The following is a 12,500-nucleotide window of genomic DNA, read 5'->3' as shown; positions in this document are numbered from 1 at the left end:
TTGGAGCAGAAACCCCACAACATGTACGCGTAGGGGCTGAAACTCCGCAGCATATCCGTGTGGGAGCAGAAACACCACAGCACCTACGTGTAGGGGCCGAGACTCCTCAACATCTGCGAGTTGGAGCTGAGACTCCACAACACCAGCATTCACAGCACTTGCGAGTGGGGGCAGAAACTCCACAACACATGCGTATAGAAGAAAACTCTCAACACATGAGGCTAAGTGGAGACACTCCTCAGCATCTACGAGTAGGTTCTGATATACAGCAGCATCACCGCTCTGGTGTAGAAACAAGTCAGCATGTTAGAGTAGGTGAAACATCACATCACCTTCGTGTTGGTGCAGAGACCCCACAGCCCCATCCCATGATGCCAGAGAATCTCAGGGTGACCTCTGATGCGTCACGAATGGTCCCAGAAAACCTTTGTGTGACTGAACCATCTCATCAGCTAATGCCTGAAAATCTGCGAATAAATCATGACAGTGGAAGCAATTCCACAGGGGTAAGAATGAACCCCCCACCACCTCCAGAGTCATCCATTCCTCCTATGCGTTCACACTATGATCCTCCCTCTCATCGAATGATGACAGAATCTCCACACCCTATGAGGGAATCAATGCGAGTGGAGTCCCCACGCTACTCAGAATCAATGTACCGTGGAGACTTGAGCCATAGCAGCCTTGGCCCCCCAACTCCTGCTTCATCTGTAACACCCATGCCTGATCCTTCAAGTGCACCACTTCCTCCACAACATCAGTTTTATAGCAGCCCATACAACACCCAATTTTCCCAGTACATAAGTGATAGCCAGGACCGAGACCATCGAGAGAATCTTGGATTGGATGATGATATGGAAGTCAAGCCATACCATGATATTAAGCCTTATAACCAGGATTATGCTACTTCAATGCTTGTCCATGAGGCACAGATGGGCTCTGCTCCAAAGCCACCAAAACCCAAAAAACCTAAAGAACCTAAACCTCCACGTATACCTGTCATTCATAAGTGCAATGAATGTGAAAAGGTCTTTAAGAACAGCACTCAGTTGAAGAACCACATGTGGAGGCACACAGGAGAGAAGCCCTTTACATGTGAGGTTTGTGGCTCAAAATTTACCCAACAAGGTAATCTTCGGGCTCATAGGCGTATTCACACAGGTGAGAGGCCATACCAATGCCCAGAGTGCAAATCTTGCTTTACTCAGTTGTCAACACTTAAAACCCATCAGAAAATTCATTCAGATGAAAGGCCATACAAGTGTGACCAATGTGATGCAGCTTTTAGACAGATTGCCAACCTCAAAACTCATGCTGTAACTCACACTGGTGAAAGGCCACATAAATGTGATCAGTGTGATAAAGCTTTCACACAAAAGTCAAATCTTAAAGCCCATAAAAACAGAGTACATAGCGGAGAAGCTGGAACCCCAACAAGGAGAGGAAGGAAAAAAAATCCAAGTGCAATCAAACCATATAACTGCTTGGAATGTGGGGCAAAATTCACCATGATGAGCAACTTACGAATTCATATGAAACTGCACTCGGGGGAAAGACCATTTGAATGTGATCATTGTGGAGCGGGATTTGCCCAGCGATCCAACCTTAAGACCCACATCCAAAGGATGCACGGGAAAGGGCCAGGACAAGGTAGGCGTAGAATCAAATGCGATGAATGTCCAGCCATGTTTAGATTAAAAAGATGCCTTAAAACACACAAAAAGAAACGCCACCCCATTAAGAGCTTGAAAATCAAGATTTTGAGGGAGTCTAAATATTTGATGCAATCAGAAGAGCCAGCAGAGGGAGAAAATGAGGATGAATTTGAGGATGATGATGAGGATGATGACTTAGACGATGGCACTGAAGATGGTGATGAGGGAACCGAAGATGGCCCTAATCTAGAACCTATTGTACAGTTACAAGAACCCAAGGAGGAGCCATATTCACCTGGCTATAATCATCCAGACTCTCCCTATGGTGACGATCCTGAATGGCAAAAGGAAATAGCAGCAAAAGAAAGCATTAGGCTTGAGAAGGCACATGGGGAAAATGGAAACAGGGGAGTCGAGAAGATGGATCTCCCCACGGGTCCTGTTGAAGCAGAATCAAAAGCTCTCTCTGGAGAGTCACATGAAGCATCTGTAAGTGTGAAGTGACAAGCTTAACTTCCAGTGAGCACTGTAAAACCCAGCCTGAAAAGTCTCTTAAGCTTTCCCATATATCAGTTGAGATGATACCATAGTGAGAATGACAGGGTTGGTACAGAAGCAGTTTACTGGCTTTTACAGGCCTCAGAAGAAAAATAAGTTGGCAAATCACAGCACATTTTAAAATACGCATATAAATATATAAATTCACCAGCATTGTGTTGTGGAGTTTCTGGTTGTGGTGGTCAGGAGGACAGGTGGCTGCAGCAGAGGTCAGAACTCGATCCTCGTTTGTTCGACTTACTCCTTTCAAGAGAGACAGGAGTGATTATATCACCTCTGGAGATGTTTGGACACATTTTACTGAATGCAAGAAATAATCAAAGACTAAAATCCCTTATGCCTTTAAGGGGAAAACTGCAGAGTATTTCACTTTTGTACTTATTCACACGCTAAATTGTTAAGGATATATGTAACGAAGTGTTTCTCACAAGGTACCAAAACTATTTCAGTACATTATTTGTAAGTTGCCATTGTTCTTGCCCACATATTTTAGGAGATTGTAAGTGAAATGTTCCTCTTTCTATTTTTCTCAATGGGGAAAAGGTCGAACAAGCGAGACGGGGTGTAAATAGTTTGTTGTGAGAGACCCTTCAGCGTTAGTGAACAGGATGGCTGTCCTAGCTCCTGGTAACAGCTTTAATAGACCCTGAAGTTTTACCATGACCATCCATCTGGATGCCAGATGGCCACGTATTACGCTTTCTTCCAACTTGCAGTATATGAGGCATAACTCAAGTCATGTAGCCATCTTGTGTTTCAGGTTGTGGTCATATTAGCTTTAGGGTATTTGATCTGATGGCTTTAGAATGAATGGTTGAAAGTTGTGTGTGCTGTGTTTTGATAACACACACTCAGAGCTTCATGTCAGGGGCTGGAGTAAAAACCTCCAGCTGCAAGGATGGTAGGCAATAGTATGTCAAATTTTAACCAAGAAATCCAAAGTGAGAAGTAGAGTGACCATATATTGCCATATATTAATTAGATATATCGGTGGTCGTTAGTTAAGATTTTAGTCAGATATTAAGCTTGGACGATCAGCAGAATGAATGCATGAGGAGTATGGGTCAGTGCTCCCATGCCCCATTTCATGTAAGGTTTGTGACAAAGTCAATGCATCCTTATAGGGGAGGCTCACTAGGGCTCGGCTACCCACTGCTACTCAGGGAAGGTTGATCCTCGATGACACTCCGTCTTACAGTCAGTAAAACACAAGATTGCGTTGTTCACCAGAGACTGAGAAGTGAGACTAAAGTTAAGACAAAGGCTTTACTAAGAACATTATAAATATTCTGTTACCAGGTCAGTGCCAAGAGGTCTTTATATAGAGTAGGTAAGATAAACTGGATGTCTAGTCTTTGGCCTTACTTCTCGAGGTGTATCAGACGCCATTATTATATCCAGTTTTTGGCTCCTTGTAATGGAGATATATCATTCAGATTGAGAACTAAATAGATGTCATTCCATATATCATGTACTTTTAACAGAATACCTAGGCTTTCCACCAGGGTGACTCTACCATTAGAAAATTGTGACACAGATACACCGGGCTTCCTCATGATATTACCACCTCACTAGGAAATGTAGTCATCTGAAGAAACATATTTTCCCTCAGGGAAAACAGTAGTTAAATACAGTAGAAGAAGCAATTATTTTTGCCTTTTAGACCGGGGATGTGTTCCCTCCAGCATTTGTTGAGGGTGAATTTATCTATAGATCATTCCTCTAGGTGGATAAGCTGTTATCATATCTCATATAAAACACTGCTTATATTCATAATGGCTATCATAATCTCATGTATTGGCTTCATCATTGTACCTCCATTTTTCAACACAAGTCAACATATCCAGGACTTTCAAGAAGCGAATAATTTAGTGTTTGAGAGCTGCAGGCGGTGTTGTAGCACGTGGGGCCACGTGCGACTTTGAGGCAGAGTTGATGGTGAGAGACGGGTCCCCCAAGCTCTGAACAACTGACCCTGACACATTTTTGGATGCAATTTGCTGGTTTCACCTTCTAAGTGTCTTTCCTCTGTCTATACTTGGACAAATTTTTCATAATTTAAGGTTTTGACTTTTACTGTGCAAAAATTTAGAACCCCCTAGTACCTGTAAGACTTTAGAATCTAAAATGAAACTGCATATGCAATGCCTCTTTATTACTTTATATTATTAGTAAGATTATAGCGTGTAGAACTGATAGCATTCATATATATTATTCAACCCTATATAGTGGCTGCCTCCTGTGAGGTCTTCTTGTTTGAAGAGTTTTGCATGCCTGTGTTTGTAGAGATGGATAACGGCCTCTGAGATTATTTGAGTGTGTCTGCTGTGTGTGTTTATTGCGAGTAGTTTCTTTTAGGGGAGAAATTGACTGTGGGGTCGTCCGGTCTGCCATACATGACAATTTACTTTATTACCTGATGACAACTTTAGCTTAAAACTATGGATACAAGATCTGGTTTTTAGTATTACCACATGTAGTCTTTGGCAGGTAACACACCATTGCTGAAGGTTTTATAACTTTAAACAGAGTATCATTAAGTAATAATTTGAAGACTGAATCAAACGGTCTAGATAACGTATACGGTGCATCATACTGTTGCCATACATAGTCTTGTCATGCCAGTAACTTACAACAGCAATTTACTTTTTAAGTTGTTGCCAGATTTTGAGTACTGGACATCTGAAGTATTAATGCAACATTAAACTGCAAATTTTAGGCCATCATGGTCTCACAAAATGCTTGTAGAATAGGTAAAATCTGTACATTTCTGGCAGACATATGTTTTTGTTGTTGTAGGGTTATGGTAAGACAGGAACAGATATTAGAAGTGATGGAGACGTAGGATGAAGGTGCCTGATTCTGCACTGTGAGGAGAAATAATTCATAGTTTTCATATAGAGTTTAACATGTGGTGTATAATGATAAAGAAAAAGTAGCCATCTTTACTGGAGAAGACAGTGCTCACACACCTGCAGTCCTTGCTTCTAAGAGAATTTCTGTACGGGTCATACATAGTTAGCCATCACACATGCTATCCATGCAGTCCAGGCTCGATCACCTTCTCCACTGCGTCCCCCCCCCCCTTGCGTGAATCAGCCTTAGGTTATGGGGAGGTGTGTCTTCCCCCTCGTGAACTGTATCTTGTGCCAAATGTGGTGTGTAGGCACAAAACCGAGTTTATCCCTCAATGTCTCATTGCTTTGTTCAGGCCCCACAGATAATTCAGGAAAACTGTAAACACAATATTGTCTCCTCAGATGGTGTATGTGACTTGATCCTTGCTGCAGCTCCTATCAGATACACTGAGGAATAAGTGCCCAATTTATTTTGTATTGTAAGATCTGGATAATTGCCTTTTTACCATTTAAATGAATGCTTTAGCTCTATAGATTTTTTGCAGAAATAATAGATCTATATCAATTTGGATATATGATAATTGTACTTTTAACAAGTTGCCATTTTACAATTCCAGTTAACATTTTGCTAGTGTAATATTAAGTGATAAATTAGGTACTTGTCTCCTGGCGTGGAGCCTCTTGCTGTGGTAGGGGAAGAGTTGGCCTACCTTGAGGAGTTCTTCCCTAAGCGTCAAAGTTGTCTCTGGAAGGGGGCTGGACAGCAGTTATAGGCCCAAACCAGCCGGAAAGGTTGAGATGCGTAGGTTGTGGCATATCATCCCTCGGCCTTATGGCCGCATCAACATATTCATATCACTGGCCCTTTTCTAATGTTGATTATTACAGTGATGCTATATTTCCAGTATTCATGGCTCCATTCATGACTTGCTGTAGTAGAAATAAAGTTTCATTATCTTTAGGTAAGAGTTGATGCTGCCCCCAGGGAGAGGGGACTTGGGTACCTGCTGTCGTGATTCCCAACCAGAGCTCCTTTGCTTGTATTTGGCTATGGCCAATATTTTCTTTTGTAACCTCCTTAGCTTGTGATACATTCATTTAGCTGCACTGGTGGAAGGGGTCAGGCTGCTGAGTCATGTCTAACTTTGAAGTGTGCCATGGGAGTTAAATGCAAATGCTTGTGTATTTGAAACAGGAGTGTTTAAATATATTGGCTTTTGATTTTAGTGTTCAGTGTTTGAATCTAGACAGGAAAGGTTGTTTATGCAGCCTATAGCTTTAGCAAAATTTTACCTCATATATGAATAAGAGTTGGTTGTCTTGAGTTATGCTGGAGTTAGAGTGACTTCAGCCCCGACTTGATCCATCGTGTGTGGCCCATTATCTTTCCGTGGTCAGTGTTTCATGAAGTCAATAAGATTTTATAGCGTTATTTCTATGAAGGAGATTATTATTATATATATTATATTTGCTTTGCATGTAGTCCTATATTTTCTTTAAAACATACTTCATATAGAAGCATTATATCTATGCAGGGTTTAGGTTTACCAAAGCTAATTGGCAATACTTTATTGTGTACAAAGTTCTGTTGAGCTTTACATTCTATAATAAGTGAAGTTCTGAAGTTGAGGAAGTTGCTGGTATGTGGGCTGGTCAGGGCAAAAAGCTCACTTATTCATTTTTAATATTATATTTTTAGTTATTTTATACAGAGTAGCTGTTTTCTTGAAAAAGAGGAAATTTTGAAGATTTTTATTCTATATGTATATATCTCTCCAAGGAGAAAATTTCACAGTTCTTAAATAGGAGGTTACTTGTGCATGTGACTGCATGAGAGGACGATCCTTTTGGAAGTAGCTAGTGGTTGTGATGGACAGGAGTTTTACCATTCTCCTGAACTTCTTTAATGTTATGTACAATCTTGATGATTGTAGTGAAGTTTATATCCTCTATTTTTTACTGTGAATCAAAGAATGTGCCAGTGGTTTATGCAAGAATTAGTTTTTAGTTTTTGTAAGTGTTGACTTTGACCAGCTTCTCTCCAACCCCAGAAAATCACACCCTGAATTCTAACACTTGTTATAATATATGTTCTGCTTTACCACTACTGCCTGTGCTGGGCATTAGAGAATTTATTGCTGTCTATTATATCAGATTTGAATTTTATTCCCCAAAGTGTGTCAGATTTTTATCTTTTTTTATGTATTGATATCTTTTCTTGTAGTTTTAGTTTCACATATACTCATTATAATTACTATTCATCTAGCATTATAAAATGCTGATTTTATTATTTCATTTGATCTATTGATGAAAACAAGCAAAGGGAGATAAACTGATAAGCTTTCTATATATGCATGAAATATATAATTTATCGGTAATGACAACGCTATTGCTGAGAAAATATGTAACTGTACTACTCTGGTAACTCTTTTGTAATGCAACTAATGTACTTTTGTCTATCAATAAAACATTTAATAACTTTGCTGTATTTATAAAAATAAAACCTTCCAAGTTTATCATGTATGTGTGAATATATTTATGTATATGCTGACAGGTTTACACCAATGTTAGGTGTATAATTATATGATTGGGATTTTTGATACAATTCTTATTCAAAACTTAAAACTTAATGCATTTATGCCAAATTACTCTCACCTGCCAGTTTTTGCTTACAATGCAGAAATGATTGCAGAAATTTGAAAGTCTTGAGTATATTGCAGACTCTTATCTTCACCAAATCTAAAGTGACAGTGATGACAGAGACAATAAATTAAGAAAGTTTATAAAGGAGATGAATGTGCAGACATACGGTAGCTGTTGTTTATCCGTATCAACACTGTCACCCTTAACAAAATAGTTATTCAGTGATTACCATATTGGCATTTTTAATTTTATTCTGATTGTTACTGGCATAAGCGTAATTCTCAATATTGTTTATATTTTTTGTTGCGTTGGTCATTAAACTCGGAGAAATTGTTGCCATGACTCTTCTTAACGGCAATTTGTATTTCCTCATTCAAATTACAGGCCGTATAAACTACGGAAATCGACAAACCAGAATGCGTACTATATTCATAATTGTACATAACGGAAAAAAAGAAAAGAATGGAATGACACTTTATATAGGACATAATTAGGCCTCGATCGACCGATGAGGCCAAGTAAGCACAAACAAACGGAATGCAAATATTGGTACAAATAGGTGGGTCGAGAACTAACCCATATAATCAATTACTTCCTGTAAAACGCAGATCATTTGGGAAATATATTTAATTTCGTTTTATACTTGTTACGATAGAAAAAGAATACTTATTTCCGGATTTACTTCTTTGGCCAACAATAGTTTTGAATTAAAATTTAGAGAGCCTATCAAAAGACCAGGAGAAGCTCCCCGAGGCGAGGAGGGAGCGCACGATAGGTTCTCGCTTGGCCGTGACGTCACGCCCATTGACGTTTCGCCCGAACCAAAACAAAGCATCGTGGAGCGACGCGAGCAGGACGCCACAGGTGCACGCACGAGAATTCCTTTTGTCTCGCCCCTCGGAATCACTGGCGATGGCCACGCCGCGTCGTAGCAGCGATGAAAAGACTCTGGGTGGTGAGTGTGAAAAATCCGGCTGTTAGTCCTGGAGTGTGTGTGTATCTACCGTTTCCTACTGACGGGGCTCCTGGTAGGCGAGTGTCACGTACGATGCAAGTACGTCATTAGATCAACAGCTTGAATTTTACGCCTTCGGTCCCTCTGGCACTTGCATTCCGATGTCGGGGCGGAGGGTCTTGGAACGCGAAAGAACAACAAGAATTCGATCGTTCACACATTACGGAGGTTAATGATAGAGAGCGAAAGAAATGTGAATAACGGTTGTCGAGCGCAGAATAACCAGAGGTGAAACACGTACACAGTCATGATGGAATAAAACCAAGTAGATATTACGGGAGAGGTTTTTATTGATGTTTTCCTTCTTATTGTGACTGCGACATTTAAAGTTACAAAGTTAAATTTAAGCAAAATAGTTCAGTTACAGTGTATTATATTCTCTAATTGTTATTTCTTGTTATTTCTTTCATGTAATTTGTTTCATTTATATATATTTTTTTGTAATACTTCATTGTTATATATTTATATAACTGCACTATGACAGGGAAAATCAAAGGACAATGTCATAATGAGAAGAAAAACTATAAAGGTATATGAAATAATTTGTGCAGGGAAAGAAAAATATCAGAAAATGAAGAAAATAAGTGACAAAATTATGTCCATAACAGATTTGTGGGTGTGTAAGGGCAAAGCGCCACGGTTCATACCTCCTTGTGTGTATGTGGTTGTAAATTATTACAACTGTTATAGTTCAGTATTAGTCGTAATTCATTATTTTTTCTGATAGTTTATAATTGTTTTCACAGTGATATAGTTTCAGTTTTTATCTCTTCCTCTTCCCCCTTTTTGTTTTTTTGTCTTGCCCTTTCTCCCCTATTACAACAAATAAATTTGCAAACAAAAGATTAAACATGATAGTAAAACTTATCATAACAAGATATCGCATGCCTATTCAAACAAGCCATGGTTATTGAATCTTTTTTATCTAATAATTTCAAAGAATATGATATTTCTGTGATCATGTATGCTCTCTCAAAATCTTTGACTGATAAGCTAACTATAGAATATCACTTTAGAGTTCCTCTTGCTAAATTTGGTAGCCATGAGAATGAATGTCTTCTGTGTAGCAAGATGTATTGACTCAACATGACAATGAGTCTTATAAGACTTCTTTTCCTGAAGAAGACTTATAGTTGATATATTTAGTTCATACATATTTCTCGTAAAGTGCAATCTCAGTGTTATGTTTTATTTTCAGAAAATAATTTGAATGAGTTGAATGAGAACCTACTACCAAAAAATTACTTGGCATACATTATAATTTTTTGATACCGAAGAATATGCACATGACACATGATTTGCTGCTCAGGGATAGAAAGATAATTGAATTTGTTCCTGTCAAAAAAGTAGATTTTTCACAATTGTTTCATATTTATTACATTATAATTACCATGCTAAAAATTGTTTTATGCAGACAAACTTATTTGCACATGCAAAAAATTTGTATCATATACTGTTGAAGAATGTTCTTCAGAATTTGTCTTTATATTGGAATTCATTAGGATTTGAACAGATTGTGTAGTATCAGAATGAACTAATAATATGTGGATTTTTATTTAACATTTGAATGCCACTTCAACAGTGTTTGATACACCATATGACTAATATTCTGTTTGCCAAAATAAGTCAGTAATCTTTCCTTTTATGAAGCACATTGAAAGTACTATCAATACCTGTAGTATGTTTTTTTTTTTTTGTTTTTTTTTATGAAAAAAATGCATAATGAAATGTTTATTGGGATTATAGACCAGAGAGCTGAACCAACTTGTAAGACAAGGGTGGATGAACAATAAAGAGTGATGATTAGATGGAACTTTTAGGAGCATGCATATCACATAAAAAACAAAACAAAAAAAAAATTATGTAAAATATGCAAATCCTTGAGATGGGTGATGCCGCTTGTCAACTATCATAGAACCTAGAGTTTTCCATTCTGTGTCATATGGAAATTTTTTGAAAAATATTTTTGAGAGTTTAATTCTCTTTGCAAGCAAGGAGTAACATCCATGATTTACAGTACACACTGCTGTGTTGAGAGAATGGTTGAAAAACTTACAATACGCTAAAGGGATGTTTTGGAAGTGAAGACAATAGTTTCTCGAGTACTGGCCATTTAAGGAAATGACGCACGCGCGCACACACACATACACACACTCACTACACACGCACACACACACTCACCACACATACTCACACACACTCACCACACACATACACACTCACCACACACATGCATACTAACTCACCACACACATGCATACTAACTCACCACACACACATACACACACACCACACACACACATACACACTCAACACACACACACATACACACTCACCACACACACACATACACACTCACCACACACACACATACACACTCACCACACACACACATACACACTCACCACACACACACATACACACTCACCACACACACACACACATACACACTCACCACACACACACACACATACACACTCACCACACACACACACATACATACATACACACTCACCACACACACACACACATACACACTCACCACACACACATACACACTCACCACACACACACACACACACATACTCACCACACACACACACACATACACACTCACCACACACACACACATACACACTCCCCACACACACACACACACACACACATTCAGCACACACAAACATACGCACTCACCACACACACACATACACACTCACTACATACACACATACACACTCACCACACACACACATACACACTCACCACACACACATATACACACACATACACACTCACCACACACACACATACACACTCACCACACACACACATACACACTCACCACACACGCACATACACACTCACCACACACACATACACACTCACCACACACACACACACACATACACACTCACCACACACACACATACACACTCACCACATACACATACACACTCACCACACACACACATACACTCTCACCACACACACACACATACACACTCACCACACACACACACACATACACTCACCACACACACACATACACACTCACCACACACACACACATACACACTCACCACACACACACACATACACACCACACACACACATACACACTCACCACACACACATACACACTCTCCACGCACACATACACACTCACCACACACACATACACACTCACCACACACACACATACACACACACACACATACACACTCACCACACACACACATACACACTCACCACACACACATACACACTCACCACACACACACATACACACTCACCACACACACACATACACAATCACCACACACACACATACACAATCACCACATACACGCATACACAATCACCACATACACACATACACAATCACCACACACACACACATACACAATCACCACACACACACATATACAATCACCACACACACACATACAATCACCACACACACACATATACAATCACCACACACACACATACACAATCACCACACACACATACACAATCACCACACACACACATACACAATCACCACACACACACATACACAATCACCACACACACACATACACAATCACCACACACACACACACACACACACACACACACACACACACACACACACACACACACACACACACACACACACACACACTCACCCCACACACACACACTCACCCTACACACACACCCTCACCCCCCACACACACACACACACACACACACACACCCACACACACACACACACACACACACACA

At 39.6% G+C, this 12,500-nt stretch overlaps 2 protein-coding genes across 2 annotated transcripts in view; both read left to right on the top strand.

The window, feature by feature from the left end:
- The window catches only part of LOC113820487 (uncharacterized), a 64,735-nt gene extending 57,185 nt beyond the window's left edge, over window positions 1–7,550 (top strand). The window contains exon 3 of the mRNA XM_027372808.2: window positions 1–7,550. This exon is cut by the window's left edge and continues 928 nt beyond it. Within this exon, the coding sequence (XP_027228609.1) occupies window positions 1–2,159 (2,159 nt within the window). The 3' untranslated portion in view covers window positions 2,160–7,550.
- Window positions 7,551–8,521: 971 nt separating this feature from the next.
- BNIP3 (BCL2 interacting protein 3) overlaps window positions 8,522–12,500 on the top strand; it is a gene marked incomplete in the record, with an annotated part of 16,927 nt that continues 12,948 nt past the window's right edge. Inside the window, 1 exon segment of the mRNA XM_070128647.1 lies at window positions 8,522–8,669. Coding sequence (XP_069984748.1) covers window positions 8,627–8,669 — 43 coding nt within the window.

This window comes from Penaeus vannamei, chromosome 13 (assembly GCF_042767895.1).
Source record: "Penaeus vannamei isolate JL-2024 chromosome 13, ASM4276789v1, whole genome shotgun sequence".
NCBI classification, from domain to species: Eukaryota; Metazoa; Arthropoda; class Malacostraca; order Decapoda; family Penaeidae; genus Penaeus; species Penaeus vannamei.
This window is presented reverse-complemented; position numbering and strand designations above follow the sequence as displayed.